Source organism: Vombatus ursinus, unplaced genomic scaffold, assembly GCF_900497805.2.
Source record: "Vombatus ursinus unplaced genomic scaffold, bare-nosed wombat genome assembly UNPS02014830.1, whole genome shotgun sequence".
In the NCBI taxonomy this organism is placed as follows: domain Eukaryota; kingdom Metazoa; phylum Chordata; class Mammalia; order Diprotodontia; family Vombatidae; genus Vombatus; species Vombatus ursinus.
Window position 1 is genome coordinate 14,235,228 of NW_020954608.1, and position 21,122 is coordinate 14,256,349.

A 21,122-nucleotide genomic window follows, 5' to 3' on the forward strand; every position below is an offset into this window, starting at 1 on the left:
CACTCCCTGGCAAACTGATGGAATGAGTTTGTACAAGAAGGGAAGACATGTTTCTGGCATGCCAACCTGGCATTCTGAAAACTTTTTTTTCTAAGAACATTATTACACATGGTCACTAGTAAAATATCATACACTTCAATACATTATAGATTATATAGGTTTTTGTGGACTTGTGTGGGTACCTATCCATTACAAATAGCAAAATTTCTATTGGAAAATATGTTCTAAGTTCTCAAAAAAAACCTTTACAAACATGCTTTTAGAAACACCATTTCTTAAGTTAAAGATTGTCTCTAACTAGATGGTACACCAAGGTATGCAGCAATTACATTTTGATTAGGTAAAGTATTTTCAGAAATGGCACTACAATACTACTATATGGAATAAAAAGCACAGGTAAGTTTTAAAGTCAATTTAAAGAAGCCAGCACATACCTATTGTGATGTTACCCATTTTGCTGTGTACTGTTAAGTCACCTACAAGAGAGACAGAGAGAATACAGTTAATTCACCTATGGGAGGGAAGGAGGAAGGGGGAGAGGGAAAAGAGAGAGAGAGAGAGAGACAGAGAGAGAGACAGAGAGAGACAGAGAGAATGAATATGAATAAATGAATGTTAATACTGGACCAAAAAAAAAAGATGCAGATGTTATGCAGTACCCAAACATGACTAGTTCTATAAGCTATTATTGGAAATTACATGTTTACTTACTACTGTATCCAACCCACATAGGTGGTGCAAATCTAAGTAACTCATAGCGAAGCTTTTGTTCAGATTCTGATTTACTATCCACAAAAAAGAAAAAACAAAAACCAATCTACTCAGAGTCTGAGTAGGATACATATACTCCCTGACAAATAGTGGGGAGAGGAGGATAATCTCACTTAGACCAGGGTTTTACGTCAAGTATTACATCCAATATTCATATGGAACTGATTCAAATTTACAAGAGGATATGAATAGGCAGATTTCAAAGGAAGAAATCCAAGGTATTAAAAGACCTGGAAAAAATGATCAAAATAACTAATAATTAGAGAAATGCAACCCTAAGATTCTTTCTCACACTAACCAGACTGTCAAGGATGACAAAAAAGATAAGATGACAATTGTCAGAAGAGCTGTGGAGAAAGAGGACTATTAATAATCCACTGTTCATGAAGCTATTTTGGAAAGCAATTTAAAACTATATCCAAAAAAATCACTAACCTGTGCATACCCTTTGATTCAGCTACTATATCTGTACCAGGCCAGTACAATAAAGACATTTTTTAAAAGAACCTACTTGTAAACACTACTTACAGTAGCTCTTTCTATAGTAGTAAATAACTAGGAACTAAGGGAGTGCCCATATACTAGGGAACAGCTAAGCAAATTATGGTATTAGATGAAATGAAAAATTATAATGCGATGAGATAAAAAATGGTCTCACAGAAACCTAGATAGATCTGCATAAATTGATTCAGAGTGAAATACACAGAACTAGGAGAGCAATTTATACAATAACAAGATTATAAAGAAAAACAACTTTGAAAGATTTGATAATTTTGATCAATGCAATAACCAATCATGATTCCAGGGGACTGATGATGAAGTTTGTTATCCATTTCTTAAGAGAGAAGTAATAAACTCAAGATGAAGAATGAAACATCTATCTTCAGACACAATCCATCTGGGAATTTGTTTTGCCTGACTACATCTACTGATTACAGGCATTTTGTTTTTCTTTTTTCCAAGTGAAGTGGGGTTGAAAGGCAAGGAAGTTTAGAGAAGTGATAGCAAAACTACCAGACAGATGGAGTAAAGAGGGTCATATTAAGGCATATTTGTTAATAGAGAGAAAAGAACAGAAGGAAAGCCAGAAAAGACAATTTTGAAAGCTAAAGATTTTTACTATATACTTAATACTATATATTTTATAGTTAATACTTTATGCTTAATACTACACTTCATACTTTATTATATACTTTATGTTTAAAAAGGAAGCTATACTTAATAGAGAACTATTGTTTCATGTCAATTCTTATTTTTCTGTTCTATTATGAATATAGGAATGTGAATTCTATTTGGTGTTTATTAAGTTCAGAATAAAAATTGAAATTAAAAAATCATACAGGATTAAAAATTTGCCAAATGCACTCACTGCACATTTTTAATCTATACGTCAAAACATTTACCAATCTACAGAAAGTCAACTTTGAGCCAAAAGCTGAAATGTTTCTTGTAAAACAACAACTGTTAGTTTTAAAACAAGTATTCTTTCTATTTTACAGTTGCCTTCATCTGCAACGATTAAAGTGGTTTCTGATTGTGGAGTGTAATGCACATACTAAAATATGACTAAGAAAAAAAAAACCCAAAATGTTCCATCGTTTAATGAGAATCTCTTTTCCAGGATGGATGTGGGATATTGAAACCACTTTTTTTTTTCCCCTCCTCAGAACAGTTTCTTTGTTCAGCATGCGTATATGAAGAGTCACCCTTGGAGTCATTAAACAGTACCGCATTCTTCAGCATTCCCTCAATACACAGTTAAACAATATTACTTTTTACCCTAACTCCAGCAAAGCACCCAGAAAACATAAAGAAATAATCTTGGTTCCAGAATGAATCCACTGTGATGGGAATGCATGTACACTGTTCAAATATCCTTCTAAACATCACATCATTATACAGGCAAATGACTCCTGCGTCGGATTTTAAGAGAGGCTATTGTTTCACCAATTATTCTAAATTTCTCATATTCAAATGTATGCACAGCAATAAGTATGTGAACAAGGAGTGAGTTTGTGTAGGAATAAAGCTTGGTTTGCATTAGAAACTCAGCTTAAAAAAAAAAGCAAGAAGTCCTGTTTAAGCTGGAAGTGTTAGGTGTGGTACAAAGTTATTCTGTAAACATTATTTTTACCAGTTTATTCTGTACATTCCCTCCAAATGTTCAGAACCCAGTAAAATGTGTAGCTGTCCCACCCACTTGCTGAGAGCAGCCAAAGCCAATCCCTAGACCAAAGCAAGTGTTCCATATATCCTTCTCTCCAAAGTAACAAAAAATGATCCTCCCTGACATTTAAATAAAGTGCTTTATAGACGTGATCTCACTTGAGCTCCAACACATCCCTGCCTGGGGGAGGCGCTGCAGGTGCCATGATCCCCATCTGCAGATGAAGTAAGTGAGGCTTTGAGAAATTAAGTGATTTGACGATCACCACACAAGCAAGTCACCATGTGGTTTCCCCAGTTTTCAGATCTTATGGCTTTATAATATAGTGGATAGAGCAGGCTTTGGAACCAGGAAGACATGGGTTCAAGTCATACCCCGACACAGACTGGTTCTGGGATGCTGAGCAAATTCCCCAACCTCTCAGGGCCCTCAAGCAATCCTAATCCTCCAAGACTATGTTACAGAGCAGGTACTGAGCCAACATTAGAAAAAAAGAGTTTCCTCACAAGCTGTTCACTATACCATTGAAATCACGGGTCTGGTTAAAATAAAAACAGGAAGTATGACTTTTCATTCACTAAAAATTTTTATCAAATGCCTGCTATGTGCATTGCAAAGAACTCACTTCAATTTAAATATTTATTGAGTATTTATTAGCTATACATTCCATGCCCTCAGGAAGTTACAACCAACTGAAGAGAACATAATAATAACAATAATAATAATAAACAGGCTCAGAGTTGTTGATAATGTTTTAACACTCCCAAAGTGTTTTCTTCTCAAGAACTTTGTGAGGGAAATACCATTATCTCCATTTTACAAATAAGGAAACTGAGGCTCACAGAGAATAAACAACTTGCCAGAGTCATACAGCCACTAAGTACAAGATCTGGGACTCAAAGCCAGATCTTCTTGTTCTAAGACCACGGCGTTATGCTGCTTCTCAAAGACAAGATTTACATACGTTAAAAACTTGAAACCACAAAATGCAGAGTCAAGTATAATATAATCATCAATAATACTAATCTCGTGTACTTATATGGTGCTTTACAGTCACAATGCACTTGACATATATTATCTCATTTTATCCAAGTGAACAGTGAAGACAAATGTTGTTAAGAGTTTAGAAGAGGAAAATTATGTGAACTGGAGTAGTTATGGAGAAGATAGGATGTAATCTAAGCCACAAAAGTCAGGCAGGATTCAGACAAGGACAGTAGAAGAGAGAATGCCTTTTGGCAATAATAACAGCTGACATTTATATAGTACCTACTACGTGCCAGGCATTGTGCTAAGCACTTTACAATTCTTATCTCATCTGATCCTCACAACAACTACAGGAGGTAAGTGTTATCATTGTTCCCATTTCCCCCCCACAGATGAGGAAACTGAGGCAAACAGATGTTAAGTGAAGTTCCCAGGATTACACAGCCAGCAAATGTATGAGTTCACACTTGAACTCAGGTCTTCCTGATTCCAGACCTGGCACTCTATCCACTGTGCCACCTAGTGTATGGGTTATTCAGGGAGGACTAGCACCTCTAATGTGGGGGCTTGCTGAACCCTTTCCAGGCCTGTTCATCCACCAGTCATCCAACTCTCAGCTGTGGCTCCAAGAAGCTGTAGTATGCACAATGGCCACACCCTGGTAAACTGTCTAGGCAGATGATCTAAAGCAGATTGAAGGTAACCAATGGGCCTTAAACCCATCTGTAAGTTAGGGGAATGTGTGCCTCAAGCATGTGAAGACTCTCTCCCGCCCCCCAGAATGAGCAGATGAGAACAGTGTGTTCCAACAGCCATGAAGGCGGCTTAAGCAGGCACTGTGGTGCCAGTCTGACTTTGGTCAGACATCAAAGACACCAAGGTCATCCAATAATCTTGAGCCATTGCCAGGCATCTTGATTTCTGTCTTGCCACTGGACTTTGATGACTCTGGAAGAGAGAGTGAGGCTGACAACTCTGTGCAACTCTGTCTCACTTAAATCCAATTCACCTTTAAGTCAAGACATCACCCTCATAATGTCATTGGCCCTCTGAAAACAGAAGACAAACAACAACAATGGCTCAGTGAAAGTCTTTGAACAAAAGAATGAAAGGATGTTTTAGAAAGATTAATCTGGTAGCAATATGCAGGATGGGGACAATTAGAAGACTAAAGGTAATAATGGCCTGGACTACAGCGGCAAGGACAAGACAGATGAAGGTCACATCCCTCGTTGTTCTGTCTGAGTTAGGTCTCTGACCAGTAGAACTTGGTAGGTCTCTGCTGGCATATCCTGCTACACACTAGGGTTACCTTCAACCCAAAGTAGGATACCAGGAATAAATATTTAGTGGAACAAGAAAATAAAAGAATATTTTAAGAATAAATTAAGAATAAAATGAGAATATCATTTGAATCAATCTATTTTGATGTTGAGGTTGCTAGTACCATTGACAGACATAGGTAAGTCAGGAAGGGGAATTGGTTTCGGGGATAACTGTGTTTCAAGTGGCATATTAATTAGAGTAAAATTTTGATTTAACAAGAACATATTTCAGTAACTTCAAGGATCTATGACTTCATTCATCTGGGTACACCAAAGACACAGATCACCAGATACTTAGAAAGAAAAAAAAGGCCCTATGCTACCATCACAGGGGGATAGGGACTTCAAAGGGTGGGGTGGAATTCACCTACAGAATTCAGCTTTGGCAACTCTCTATTTTAGGTAATTTTTCTTGCTAACTAGTTGAGTTATTGAAAAACTTACTAACACAGAAGTGCTACCAGTGACATCTAAATTTTGGAGCCTCAATTGCCCTAACCTAGTTGGGGTCCTATTTAGTAAGACCTTGCACTCAGCTGGGACAGCCTGCTAGGAACGAGGGCTGCATCCAAGCCATGATGTGGATCTTTAATGGAGCAATAAGAAAATAAAAACTATTTTAGGAATCTTTATTTTATCAATAGTACAACTTTTAGAAAGAATAAAATGGGAATGCCCTTTGAATCAGTCTATTTTTCATCCCCAAACACTCAAAAGATCCAATTTAGTCCATAGTTCATTAAGAAAATTATAAATTATGAGACTTTTTTTTAAAAGAAAAAAGTAGATTTCGGCAAAACATTCAATTCATTGCATCATATGCTATTTTATGGTCTAACCATTGTGATTTGTAATAACTGTATGTAAAGTTATACAACCTTTCCACAAATTCTAGAGTTTAGGAAAACACAGTTTTCTTAATAAGCAAGCTTTCATTCTAACATGGCTAGAGCAGAAAAATAAGCCATCAGATGAAAGAGAAATATTGGTTTATTTGTTCTTCACCATAAGAAATGTCATTATGGTTAAATAACACAAATATACTAGTAATGGAAGCAAAACAATCAAAAGACCACAAAGGTTCAACGTTTCCAGACTTCTCTAGGTAGGGGAAACTTTCAGCTTTATCGTCTGTGCTCATAGTCTACATATCCTCTCTTCTTGGCTGACAGTACAGCAGATGAGGCCAAAATTAAGCCTGAAAGAATTAGAAGAATAATTTTTATAGGCAGGCTGAGCACAAACACTGGGATATTGCTGGAGAGATAGAAAATCCATCTTTCATGTCAGGCCTGAAAGTTCTAAAGTGCTTGCTTCCAGAATAAGCTAGGGATTATTAATATAATGGAAACTATTCTTTTACTTCTCTATAATATTTTATGCTAAAAAAATTAATAAGTACCACGATCCCACATTTTATGGACAGCAAATGGTAACCAAACTGAAATCATAAAATCTACTTAAGGTCATGTAGTGGGGATACAATTAAGGTTCTCTCATGATCAACTTCATGACAGGGTGGCCCAAGAGAGATGATCCACTAAAGGTGACAGAAACTTTTTTTTAATGGACCATCTTATATTTATTTCTCTGTCTACATTCATGAACTCAAAGTAGATTCATAATTCCAACAGTGGCTAAAAACCCTTTCTAAAAGGTTCAGTAGCAGGTTAGAGACTTTAATGAAGTTCTTAGGTACACTTTCAAAGTTACTTGTGTCATTAAATTATCGTGACTTTTCCTTGTTTGGTAAGCTCCTAATGTAGAAAAACATTAAACATTAAAGGGAAGACATCTTTGTAAATACAGAAATACTATTGCCACTGACATAAAGCAGTATCTTTAAATTAAAAAGAAGCAGACTGAGAAACAATATGTTTATTAAATATATCAAGTAAAGGTTTGACATCTTGAGTTTATGAGAACTGGTACAGTCATGTATACTGCTCAATAGAAAATTGATCAAAAGTCATAGGCAGATTTTTTTCTAAAGGAAGAAACACAGAACTATTAATAAACACATGAAAAGGTATTTAAGTAATAAACAAAGAAATACAAATCACAACAACTTTAAGATGCCACTTTATACCCACTAAATTGGCAAAAAATGCAAAAAAAAGGATAAAATTTAACATTTATTTGGGTTACAGGGAAATAAACACTCTACTTCAATGTTATTGGGACAATCAACTGGTGGAAATATTTTGCAGAACAATCTAGCAATATATCCTAAGATATACTCTTTGCCCCCCCCAATCCTATTGCTGGAATATTATCCTAAAAATATCATGAAAAGGAAAAAAGAACCTCTGGAAAAACTGTAGCTAATTTATAATAGCAATGAAAAATGTAAAAAGCTTATGTGTCTAATAATCATTGGTAGGTGACTCCACAAAAACAAATATGAAAAATATAAATAATATGGAAACATATATGAACTGATACAAAATGAGCTCAGTAAAACCAGAATGGCATGATTTATATACACATACATATGAATATACACACATATACATATATTTGTATATGGCTATATGTACACACATATCACATAGATTTTGAAGAAGACAATGACCAAACTTTTCTCCCATTTGAGAAAAAAAAGATTCAAATTTGAGAATGAATTTTGATTAGACACTTCTCCCATATTTGATATAAGTAGTTAACTGATGTTTGCCAGAAAGATTGAGTCTGCAGTAATAAAAACATTTTAATATTATAAATATTTGCTGTATTTTCTGAATTTAGTGGGATATAGAAACAAAATACATTTGGAAAGCATAGGAAAAACCTAGTTGATAGCTGATTTGTTTCATAGTTGGTCTGAGAAATAGACATCATTCATATAAATTTCCAGAGAAGGCCTATACATTACCTATGGAGATATGATGGAAGAATGGAAGCAAATAAAGAAGGGAAGCAAATAAAGAAGGGAAAATTCCAACATGAGAGAAAGAGGGGAGGCAAGGTTCCGGACTGCACCATACTCATTATTTACAGGAAGTTTGATATTAATAAATCAGAGACTGCCTGTAGAGTTTTGCCAGTTGAGGTACTAAAATCAAATAATGTCAAGAGAGGGGGAAAAGTTCTTGAAGGTCATCTAGTCTAACCACTTCCTTAACAAATATCCAGACTCACAGTCCATCTTTCTTTCCACTATACCATGCAAAATAAGCTTTATAAGAAAACATGAAATGATTTATAAATGATAGTAAAATCTTTCATCTTTACTAATGTTTCTACTTCAGCTAAATAATTAGAAGTCTGAGAACCTTCCAATATATTCTGTTAAAAAGCAGTGATGGCAATTCATTATAAATTCATTATAAAATGTAACTTTTTTTTTTACTGTTTTGCATCTCTTTCAGTCTTGAAAGGAAAGGTATACACAGTAAAAACTGCAAAATCTTGTCCAGAGCTAAAACTTATTTTCATCAAGTACAGAAAAATAAACATGAGAAAAAAATCTAACACATATCTGGACATAAAAGACAAACTTTAAACTAAATTTCTATTATTTTACAGTTTTCTTGCCCTATTTTAAGCAACCTCTGATTACTGGAATCTCCAATTTGCTTATCAGAAATTGTTCTTTCACAACAAGTTATAACTAAATGCATTCCAAAAGCAACAAAAATCTTTTTTAGAAAATAAGTCATTGTAAAAATATGCAATGCTAAAAATTCTACAATTATTTCATGCACAATTTAACTTTTAAACAGCATGATGAAATAACTAAACTATTTGTTTAAAAGAAATACTGTTTGTTTTCATGCTCTAACAGAAGATATAATCTTGGATAGAGAAATGACTAATATATCTTAACTCTATTACGTTAGTAAATTTGGTGTTTGAGAGCAGGTATTAATTATCCCCAATATATTTGTCCATATTTAGATGTTTGTTTTTGTGGATTTTTTCCCATAGAAGCTTGTACTCTGGTCTGATTCATAGGAATGTCAGAGATATAGGGCACCTCCAGATAAAGAAATACCATCTATTAATTAAGGTCAGCATGTTATCTAATGCATAAAGTGACTAGTAAATATTGTTTATACTTCCTTAAGCTAACTAATAATTGCTGTTCTCTGATGTATGACTAGTACATATTGTTCTTACTTTCTTAATTTAACTATTAATTACTGTTCAATTTTCAAATCTGTATTTTTGCTATATAAAGGTACAAATTTTCAGTTTACTATAAAAGAGAAATAGGTGATTGTTCCTGTGCAAAAAAACAAAACAAAACAAGACAACGTGCTTTTCAAGAAAAAAGCCCTAGCAAAGGGACAACTAATGTATGTACCAGGGCTCCTCAAAAATAAATAATTTTCATTAGTATCTATTAGCAGAAAGTATATAATATTTCACTCAGCTTTGAATCACCTGTTAAAACACTATAAAAGGGGTCAACGTATGATCAGGGACCTTGAATATCACATGCCTCCCTCTTCCTTTCCTTTCCAATAATATAAAAGATGCCCAAGTTAATCATATTCTTAGTTTGTTTTGTTTTGTTTTGTTTTGTTTTAGAAAAATGTTTTGGGAAGAAACCAAATACCACCTACCCAGTGAAAGCAGAAATTGGCAGGGTTCTTTAAGTATATGATGCCAGTAAAAATAAAGACAAAACATGTTGAACAAATATAGCATCTCTGAAAGTCATCGACTAGATTCCATCCAAAAGTCTTATTAAATAGCTTAACCATTGGATTTTCTATGAAAATATAAGCAGCTATTTAAAACCCATAATTATTTCAAAAGGTATTCTGTCTCTCCCTTTTTAAAAAAGCTCTCAATTGTTTTCTCAATATGCTTCAATTTTTCCATGAAGTTTATAATTCTATATTGAAAGAAATGGTTAAAAGTCTAACATTTTCAGCAAAGAGAAAAATACCCAATTTCATATCTGACAATATCAGCTTCTTGTCAAAATATAATTGCTTTGGTTTGTGGCGGTTTCCTGCCATAAACAGTTTTCTGGTCTTTTATTTGTTCAGATGTTATGTTTTCCTGTGACTGAGTTGTGTCTGTGTAAAAGAAAAGTCTACCTTATTCGGGGAAAAACAACTCATGATGCTGAGCTAAGAAGACTGTAATGTTTCTTGACGCTTTCGTCTTACCATGAACACTTCCCAATGTAATATCCCCAGCAGCAGAAGACAGAGATGATGACTCTGTATACAGATACTCGGCTTTCAGCAAACCATCTTCAGTAGATATGTTAACAGAACTCCCCTGTAGTTTATCTATAGTCACAGTCTATTAAAAGAAAATTACTTAAATCAGTTGATTATCAAACCAAAGAGTGATTTACTAAAAGCCATCAAAGCACCTACTGAATTAACCAGGAACTTCATAAAACCTTATCACCCATTACAAACTCTAATGACCAAAAAAAAAAAAAAATCATATCTCTAAGTGGTTTTTTTGGGGGGGGGGGGAGGGGGAGGGGGGTGAAGCCTGGACTATAATTTCATTGGCACATTGAACTCCCAGTGAAGGGATCCCTTGAGTCAAAGCAGATAAGCAATCACTCCACACTTTATAGTTTTAGATGCCTGTTTGTTTAGAAGTTAAGAGATTTGCCTAGGGTGCCATGGCCAGTGCCCAGGAGAGCTGGGATTTAAATCTAGGTCTGTCATACTGACTCCAAGGCCCTTTTCCATCTATTATGCTACACTACCTCTAAGTCATAAAACAAACTTTAAAACGTTAACATACCCAGTAATTTTTAGATGGCATTTTCCTTATATTTTTCCCTAACATGATGTTTTTTCTGTGGTTGTCAGTGTGAGAGAATGAAACGAACAACAGATTTAGATTCAGACTGCTTTAGCTCAAGTCTCTATTTTGAAATGTACTGGCCATATCCTTAAGGCAATGACTAGTTAGTTATCCCTCCCACATCACAGAGTTAGGGTAGCGTGCCCACACGATCTGGAAATCGGCATAAAATTTTTGGCTCTCTCTTCATACCGGCAAATTATGAATTTTTTTCTTTTTCTTTTAGGGGGTGTTTACAGTATCTTATTGTAAAATTTGGGTCAATATTATACAATATTATATATATATTTTATGCATCTCTGAATTTCTAAGCTTTTTCTGTGTCACCTGCTGGCCTTCACATGCTGTCCGCGGCTTCTGCAGAACTCTCCAAAAATTCCCATTTAATGTCTTATGCCAATCTGCGATATATCAAAACCGTGATTGGGAAAGTCATGATGTGGAAGGGATGACTACTGGCTTCTCTAGCTCCCAGGACTGTTTCATGAACAAAGTGCTTTGTAAACTGTAAAGTACTACTTCCACTGTTAAGGCATAATAAAGTGCTTCCTAGATATTAAAGTAGGGCCCACAAGTTATAAGAAACAAGGGTACTGATATAGGAACCAACTAGTATCCTGAAGTGGTAGCATGAAGCACTTCATGGAAACTTTAGCTTATATATAATAAAAGTAACAGACATTGGTAGTGACTTGGAAAATCATAAAAGTCAATTCTAGAGAACCCTGAAATAGTCACATATTCTCTGGGTTCTCAGTTCTTTTTCCTGGTATTTATTCTTTTGAAGATAGGGTTATGGTCCCCTAATACTCACTTGGAAATAATTAAAATCAAACTTTAAAATTCAGAGAGGACACTATTAGTGTTGTTGAGAACAAATTCCTTGTGAATTTGACATGAGAGGCCCTGGCTGTGAATTCCAAATCTGCTACTTCCAATTTGTGGGGTTTTGGGCACGTCCCTTTCACTTCTCTTTGTCTCCATTTGCTCATCATTAATATGATCTAGATGATCTCTATTAAGGTCAATTCTAGTCCTAAATCTATGATACTATGATTCTGCAAAGAACTAAATTCAGAAATTACAATAACCAAAAAAGTCACATACCATAAAACAAAGAAGATATCATGCAGAAATTATTCCTAGCATGGTAGAATCCATGCTAGTCAACGTTGTAGAAGAATGTTCTATGCTGTAAATAGTTGGTTAGTAAAAGAGCTATCAAGGATGGTTTACCAATTTGCATAAAAATTAGATACACTTAGCACTAAGACAATTCCAAAGGCATTTTCTTTGATGATTTGGAAGGCATTTTACAATTTTATGGTGCCTCAGGGTTGTCATTTTGAGTTAGTAGAAATTATTCTTTAAAAAAAAATCATACACCACAGATTTTACTATAATCCCTGGGTAAAAATCACTCTGACAAAAAAATCAGTGTACTTTCTAATGAGTCTATTCCCTCATTGAGAGAACGTGTTATATTTTTGGCCTGTTTCTCTTCTTCAGAGAAAAAAAATTAATCTAACTCAATGTTAACTTTCGACACTAATTCAGAATCAAGAACATCCTAGTTACTGATAAGTCAAAAATGTGAAAATTAGTTCTGTAAAACCCATTATATTTAAAGTTTGTCAATAGTCACATTGACAAGTTGCACTTGATTAGAATGAAGAACATTTCTGTTTAACTGTAGTATTCTTATTATGAAGTTTAAGTAAATCCTATTTAGCTTAATGCATTATGCTTCGTTTAATACAAATATCAATTATACTGAAATAGTTATCAAAATATTAAAAATATCAAAATCCACTCACTCTAGGGTAAGAACTCCTGCTCTTAGGCACAGACTAACACAGGAGCATTCATCCTAATTTCCAGTCCAGTATTCTACTTAATGACTAACCAATACTGTCATCATACTTTCTAATTACTATTTGGAAAAAATGATGAAGGGCTGACCTTGTTTATAAAACAATGAGAATTTTGTTCTTTAGAAAGCTAGAAAAAAGTCCAAAAGAAAATAAAACAATAAACCGCATTTTTTCATACAATATTATCTTAATAATTCCCTTCAATAAATTATCCTGTAGGAAGCATAGTCTGCACTGTCAATAGGCTATTAGACCCTCTTCTAGATACTTCAACTGATATACAAAACTAAAAAAAATCATATAGTACAGCAAGGTTTTTGTCTTCTCTTAACTATTCATTAGATGAAATGTGGTACAAGCTGAATGCTAACAGAAATATCTGTTTGAGAATGGGCAGAATACAGTCCAAAAGAAAAGATCAAGAACTATCTCCTACTAAAAGAAGCTTGGAAATAATATTCCTTTTTAGTGTGAGAACAGAAACTTTAAACTATTTAATATTTTCAATACACATCAAATGTAACAGAAACTAAGCTATTTGTTGGAAGTATACATCAGGTGTTTAATTAGTGTTTAAGTGAATTGTCTTATGTTTAGAAGACCAGAAAAAGAAATCAATCTCAGAACTACTTGGTAGCTTTGTTATTGATTCATTGTGAAATTGGACAAATCATGTTATTTCTCAGTTTCTCCATCTGTAGAATGGGAATGATATAATCTTACCCGTATCTACTTCATAGGGAAATTAAATTAGATATAATTTTTAAAAATCACTTTGTGAAATTTTGAACATATATATAGTAGCTTGTCTTACTTCAGAAAACTTATTTAGAACATTTTTTGCTCAAAAAGTAAATATATACAATCATCAAACATTAAGCATTCACTATCTGCAAGAATCTGTACTAAGCACAGATTTTATTTTACACTTTTGTGTTTCTTCAAAAAATGCAAATTTGAACACATTTTTAAAAATGTCATATATACTATACATGATTTCATTTAAATCAAAAACTCTGAGAGTCCTATCACATATAGAGACAGAAAATTATTCTGGAATGAGAAAAAATTACTATGAAAAGAAATGGGGAAAGAGAAAACAGGCCAAAGAAACAATAAATGTAAACAGTTGAATCTTGCTTAACTGCTTGCATGCAATCACTAATCCAGTTAATTCAAAACAACAATCCAAGAATAATTCAGGCTGGGTTTCTGCATGAACTTTGGTTCTTATATTTGGTTGTATTTGACATTCTGAAAATAACACATAAAATAAATTGAAGAAATGATTCAAAAGGAGTAGCAAAGACGTCCAGATTTTCTTCCTAAAGTTACTCAACAATCTCTTAATTGCCAAGTCTAATGACCTTTTCTCTTCTAATCTGAATACTCAACCAAAACTGCTTTCTCCAAAGTTACTAAGAATCTCTTAGTCGCCAAATCTAATGGGCTTTTCTCAGTCCTCATACTTCTTGACTTCTCTGCAGCCTTTGGCATTATTGATCACCCTCTTCTCCTTCATACTTGGTCCTAGGTTTTCAAGACACTCTATTTTCCTGGTTCTCCTACCTATCTGACTGCTTCATCTCAGTCTCCTTTGCTAGAGACTTCATTCAGGTTACACCTGCTAAATGTGGGCATCTCACAAGGTTCCATCATGGGCCCACTTCTCTTTTCCCTCTATATTATTTTACTTCATGATCTCATCAGCTCCCATAGATTCAATTATCTCTAAGCTAATGCTTCTCAAATCTACTTATTCAGCCCAAACCTCTCTGATGACTTTCAGTCTCACATCTCCAATTTCTTACTCAACATCTCAAAATGAATGTCCTATAGATATCTTAAATTCAATATATCTAAAACTGAATTTTGATTATATTAAAATAAAAAGCTTTTATACAAACAAAACCAATGCAACCAAGATTAGAAGGAAAGCAGAAAGCTGGGAAATAATCTTTACAACAAGTGTCTCTGATAAAGGTCTCATTTCTCAAATATATAGAGAACTGAGTCAAATTTATAAGAATACTAATGCACTGGAGTTGAGAACTGATTCAACCAAACTATGCTGAAAGGGCAACCCAACTGTGCATACCCTTTGATCCAGCAATATCCCTACTAGGTCTGTATCCCAGAGAGATCATAAAAAAAAGAAAAGGATCTACATGTTCAAAAATATTTACAGCTGCCCTATTCATGGTGGCAAAATGTTGGAAATTAAGGGGATGCCCATCAATTGGGGAATGGCTGAAAAAGCTGTGTTATATGAATGTAATGGAATGCTATTGTGCAATGAGGAATGATGAACAGGCAGATTTCAGAAAAACCTAGAAAGACTCATATGAACTGATACAAACTGAAATGAGCAGAACCAGTAAAACAATGTACACAGTATCAGCAACACTGTGTGATGTCCAACTATGAATGACCTGCCTCTTCTCAGCAATACAATGATCCAAGACAAATACAAAAGACTCATGAAGGAAAATATTATCCATATCCAGATAAAGAACTGATGAACTCTGAAAACAGATTAAAGCATATTATTTTCACTTTATATTTTTTCATATTTTTTTCTCCTTTTCATCTGTTTCTTCTTTCACAACTGTGACTAACATGGAAATAAGTTTAATATGACAGCACATGTATAACCTTTTCAAATTGCCTACCATTCTCAGAAGAGGGAAGGGTAGGGAGGAAGAAAAATTTGGAACTCAAAATCTTATAAAAATGAATGTTAAAGATTGTCTTGACATGTAATTGAGGGAAAAAATAAAATGCTATTTAAAAAAAAACCTGAATATTATCTCTCCCCAAAAACCCTCCCCTCTGCCTAACTCTCTATTACTATTTAGGTTACCATCATCCTCCCAGTCACCCAGGATCACAATCTCATCATCCTCAACTTTTCACTCTCATCCCCCTCCACCCCATATCCATCTGTTGCCAAGTCCTGTTGATTTTACCTTCACAACATCTCCCTATACATGCCCCACCTTTGCTCATCTGAGAGGCCACTACCCTGATGCAGACCTTGATCACCTCATACCTAGACTGTTGCAATAGTCTTATGACTGGTCTCCTTGCCTCCAATCTCTCCCTATACTAGTCTACTCTCCACACATATTTCAAAGTGGTCTTCCTAAAATGCAGCTCTGACTATGTAATCCTCCACCCCCTACTTAATAAATTCCAGTAGCTCCCTATCACCTCCAGGATCAAACATAAAATCCTATTTGATATTTAAAGCCCTTCATAACCTGCCCCACCCTCACCTTTCCAATCTTCCTGCACCTTATTCTCCACCCACTCACCACCTACTTGGAGATCCAGTGACACTGCCTTCCTTGCTGTTCCTCAGACAAGACCCTCCATCTCCCCAACTCTGGGCATTTTCCCTGCTGTCCCCCAAGCTGGAAATGTTGTCCCTCTTCATCTCTGCTTCTGGGCTTCCCAGTCTTCCTTCAAGTCCCAGCTAAAAACTCGCATTCTACAGGAAGCCTTTCCCAATCCCTCTTAATTTTAGAGACTTTCCTCTGTCAATTATGTCTAATTCACCCTGTGTGTAGTTTTTTTGTACATAGTTGTTTTCAGGTTGTCTCCACCATTAGACTTTGAGCTCCTCAAAATCAGAGACTGCCTCTTGCTCCTTAGCACAACACCTAGCACAGAGTAGGCACTTAATAAATGTTTGACTGATAGCTCAGAAATTTTTATTTTACCCTTGTCAAGGACATTAATCTAGGAGGTAATATTTATGTACTAGCTTAACAAAAACTGCTAGATGTGTTTTGTGGGGCATTTTCACACACCTTAGTTTTAAGACACAATTTCTCTAAGCCTCGGTGTCCTCTTCTGTAAAATGAATGGGCTGGATTACATGGCTTCTAAGCTACTGGGTTTTATTACGATTGGTTCTCAATCTATTACCCTAAAGCAGGCATTATTAACCTTTTTTGTATGTCAGGGACCCCTTTAGCAGGTTGCTAAAGTATAGGTACACCTTCTCAGAATCATGTGTTAAATGCATAAAATACATTACAAAAGAAATTATATTAAAATATAGTTAACAAAACATTAAAAAAAAAATTCACAGACCCTAGGTTAAGAACCCCAGCCCAAAGAGATAAGTATACTAGTTCAAACAGCTTATTTCTATAAGTTTACAGAAGATTTTTTAAAAAATAATGTAACAGAGGTTACATTATTTTATATATACTATATACATGTATATTATATATATCACATATATAATATAACAGAGATAACAATAACAATTAATCATTCCAACAAAAATTTAAAGATAAAATTTGCCACCAATCATCTGCAGAGTTAACCATGTTGCTTCTGAAATTTGTACCAAAAGATTCTCAGCAATATTAGAAAACAAAAATGGTATAATGTGACCAAAATCTATAGACACAAACTCATTTAAAAATGTATTAAACAACTTTTATTCAGACTTCTACCTCTAAAATTGCATCCTGCTGTCAATCTATTTAATGTCAAAGTCACTTATAAAGCAACGAGATACTAGTGATAATGATATTTAATAAAGGAAACAACTTTCTAGAAATGTTATCATTTAGTGCCATCTTGTGGAAAATATTAAAGTAACATAAATTTATAATGTCAAACTTCAAATTTGCCTATAATGCAAAATTGATACACTAGTCATTCAACAAATACTTTGTACTAAATATACTGATTAGCATATTCAAGTCTTGAAAAATACTCGACACGTTTAATGTTCTAAGTAAATCCTATTACTTTTAAAGTAAATTACATAGTGATATTGAAGGTAGAGCCAGAAAGACCTGGATTTCAATCCTGCTTCTGACATTTGCCAGTTGTGTAACCATGGGATCATACAAAATTCAGTGATAACTCTGAATTACTTCTCTGAACCTCACTTTCCTCATCTGTAAAATGAAGGTGATTCCAGTGATATCTACCTCACAGAGTTTATTTTCTTATATTATTACATGTGTTACAACATTGAGATTTTTGTATTTGTCATATCCTTCTGGGAAAACTATGAGCCTAAAGTTGTCTCTGTTCATCTTGTTTTCCAGGTCAATTGTTTTGGTTTACATATAACTCATGAGTTCTTTTAAGGTTTTAAAGTTGACTTTTGCTTCTCTTTTGCTAGATTTCACTATTTGTGTTTGTGTTCCAAATTTATGAATCTCTCCTTTTACTATAGACTCTCCATTAGGGGTTCAATCTTTCTTTTTTTCTATTGTGCTGAGTTTTAAAATTTTTGTATAGGAAACTATAAGTTCTGGTCTATATTCATTCCTAATTTTTTCTTTTGTAGATTTCATTTCACTTTTGAAATATCATGGGGTTTCCTGTTATTCAGGTCTTTCTTAAGAGTCCACAGGATTTTGTATTTCATCAGTCACTGGTTCATTTTCCTTTATCTTAAAATATTTGTCAAGAGAACTATGTGTTCTCTTTGAGGATTTACTATTAATTTTATCATTTGGTTGTAGGATCCTCAGTGTTGTTTTTATTAAGAGTTTTTTCCTTAAAATAAATGTTATTTTAGATTTTTTGTATTCCCCCATCACTCATTTTCTGGCCCCTTTCCCCTTCGCTGGTAGGTTCAGGACGGGAATGGGCTACTTCAGCCTACTTGCTTTGGGGGATCTAGGGTTTGTAGGACTGTGTCCCTGCCCTGAATACCTTTCCAGAAGACCAGACTGGCTTCAGCTGGGTTTCAGTGCCCTTTCCCAACCTCTAACTCTAATTCTTCCCCTGGACCTCCTTTACTTTTCCAGCAGAGATAAAAGTGTCCACTGCTTTTTTCAAGATGGAAGGATGGTGAAGAGGGTGTTTCTGGGCAAATTCTCTGTAGCCTTGTGGGTCCCTAGTCTAGGACTGGGCCCCAGTCAGAAGGCAGCATACTTTCAACCCACTCTCCCTTCCTCCTCAGCTATATATGGATTTGGCAGAGGTAGGAGTGCTGTTTCCTGTAGAGACTCTGCAACAGGAAGAGGAGAGAACTCCCAAGATGGACAGAAGGACCCACACTTGCAAGGCAGCTTGTGTACCTGCAAGTGTACCTGCCTTGTGCGAGGCAAGCAGAGAAGCTGGCAGGGGAGGGGTTCTGAATACTGACTGCTTTAAGGATTAAAGTTCTCTGGTGTTAATTCATAAAGATTTTACATTTGGGGGTTCTCTCTTCTCTGTTCTATGAATTCAGCTGTACTTGTTCTATATTTGAACATAATTGCTTTTTTTTGGAATGGGAGAGGACTAAAGGGGTCTGGAAACAGTGATTAACCTTCCATCTTCCTGATCATTTGACCTAGCACAGTGAGTTGTTGTTAGGCTCAAATGAAATAAGGTACAGAAAAATTTTTGGTTTAAATACTTAATGCTATATAAATGTCAGCTAGTGCTATTGGTATTAATCTATGATCAGTCAAAAAAAATAAAATTATATGTTTTTAGTGGCACTTTATTACAAAGATGCACATGCTTTCACCTCTTGGGTTAATCCTTTTACTGATGCAGATTGTAGCCCCTTTACACCTTAGTAGATGGTTTAGTGAATTGCTGTAGTCAAAAAATTGGATGAGCTGCCACACAACTTTCTGGGAAAGAGTCTCTCTGAAGCCAGTGAAGCTAGTCCTTAGATCATACACTCCATCCTGGGCCAATACTGAAAACTTTCGCAGCTCGGGAGGATTTCTTCAGTGTGGGCACACATCTGCATAACCTTTAGAAGCTCCATGCCACCAAGAGGCACTACAGCAGGGCTTTATGAGATGGGAACTCAAATAATACATTAAAATAGTAATAGCAACTCTACGTTATGGAGTGTTTTAAGGCTTAAAAAGTGTTTTATATACATTATCTCATTTGATACTCAATATTATTTTCTTATATTATTACATGTGTTACAACATTGAGATTTTTGTATTTGTCATATCCTTCTGGGAAAACTATGAGCCTAAAGTTGTCTCTGTTCATCTTGTTTTCCAGGTCAATTGTTTTGGTTTACATATAACTCATGAGTTCTTTTAAGGTTTTAAAGTTGACTTTTGCTTCTCTTTTGCTAGATTTCACTATTTGTGTTTGTGTTCCAAATTTATGAATCTCTCCTTTTACTATAGACTCTCCATTAGGGGTTCAATCTTTCTTTTTTTCTATTGTGCTGAGTTTTAAATAATAAGAAGGTACTATAAAAATCAGTCCCTACATCAGGAAGAATAAAGAGCCTGGAAATCGACTTAGCCAGCAAACATTTGATCTTGTCAAACATTGAGATGTAACAGCCAAGGGCAACTGATAGCTGGTCTCCTTGCCTCCAATCTCTCCCTATACTATATTATCTCTCCCCAAAAACCCTCCCCTCTGCCTAACTCTCTATTACTATTTAGGTTACCATCATCCTCCCAGTCACCCAGGATCACAATCTCATCATCCTCAACTTTTCACTCTCATCCCCCTCCACCCCATATCCATCTGTTGCCAAGTCCTGTTGATTTTACCTTCACAACATCTCCCTATACATGCCCCACCTTTGCTCATCTGAGAGGCCACTACCCTGATGCAGACTGATACAGACTGCTTTAAGGATTAAAGTTCTCTGGTGTTAATTCATAAAGATTTTACATTTGGGGGTTCTCTCTTCTCTGTTCTATGAATTCAGCTGTACTTGTTCTATATTTGAACATAATTGCTTTTTTTGGAATGGGAGAGGACTAAAGGGGTCTGGAAACAGTGATTAACCTTCCATCTTCCTGATCATTTGACCTAGCACAGTGAGTTGTTGTTAGGCTCAAATGAAATAAGGTACAGAAAAATTTTTGGTTTAAATACTTAATGCTATATAAATGTCAGCTAGTGCTATTGGTATTAATCTATGATCAGTCATAAAATTTCATAAACTCATTTTAAATCTAATTAGTAAACATGTGTTTAAAAGGAAATGTGCAGTAAATTCAGAAAAACTTATTTTGTGATGACCAACTTTACATTCAACTAAAACTTCTATAAAAGAAAAGTCTTATTCGTGCTTACACTTTTTTCTGATGCATGAATGTCTGTATTTCCAAGAATAGTTCCCAGACAGATCACTTTTCCTCCTTTTGTTTGAATATGTAATTTTTTACTCTGAAAAACAATTTGTAAAAGTTTTATTCTCTTTGGGAATTATAATTCTAACAAACAAAATTCAGCAATTTAGAT

At 34.8% G+C, this 21,122-nt stretch overlaps 1 protein-coding gene across 1 annotated transcript in view; it reads right to left on the minus strand.

Annotated features, from left to right (window-relative positions):
- Positions 1-21,122, minus strand: part of FAM185A (family with sequence similarity 185 member A) — an 84,148-nt gene that overhangs the window by 51,875 nt on the left and 11,151 nt on the right. Inside the window, exons 3-5 of the mRNA XM_027838704.1 lie at positions 20,955-21,047; positions 10,377-10,515; positions 435-476 (exon numbers count right to left, since the gene is read on the minus strand). Coding sequence (XP_027694505.1) covers positions 435-476; positions 10,377-10,515; positions 20,955-21,047 — 274 coding nt within the window. The remainder of the gene's footprint in view (positions 1-434; positions 477-10,376; positions 10,516-20,954; positions 21,048-21,122) is intronic.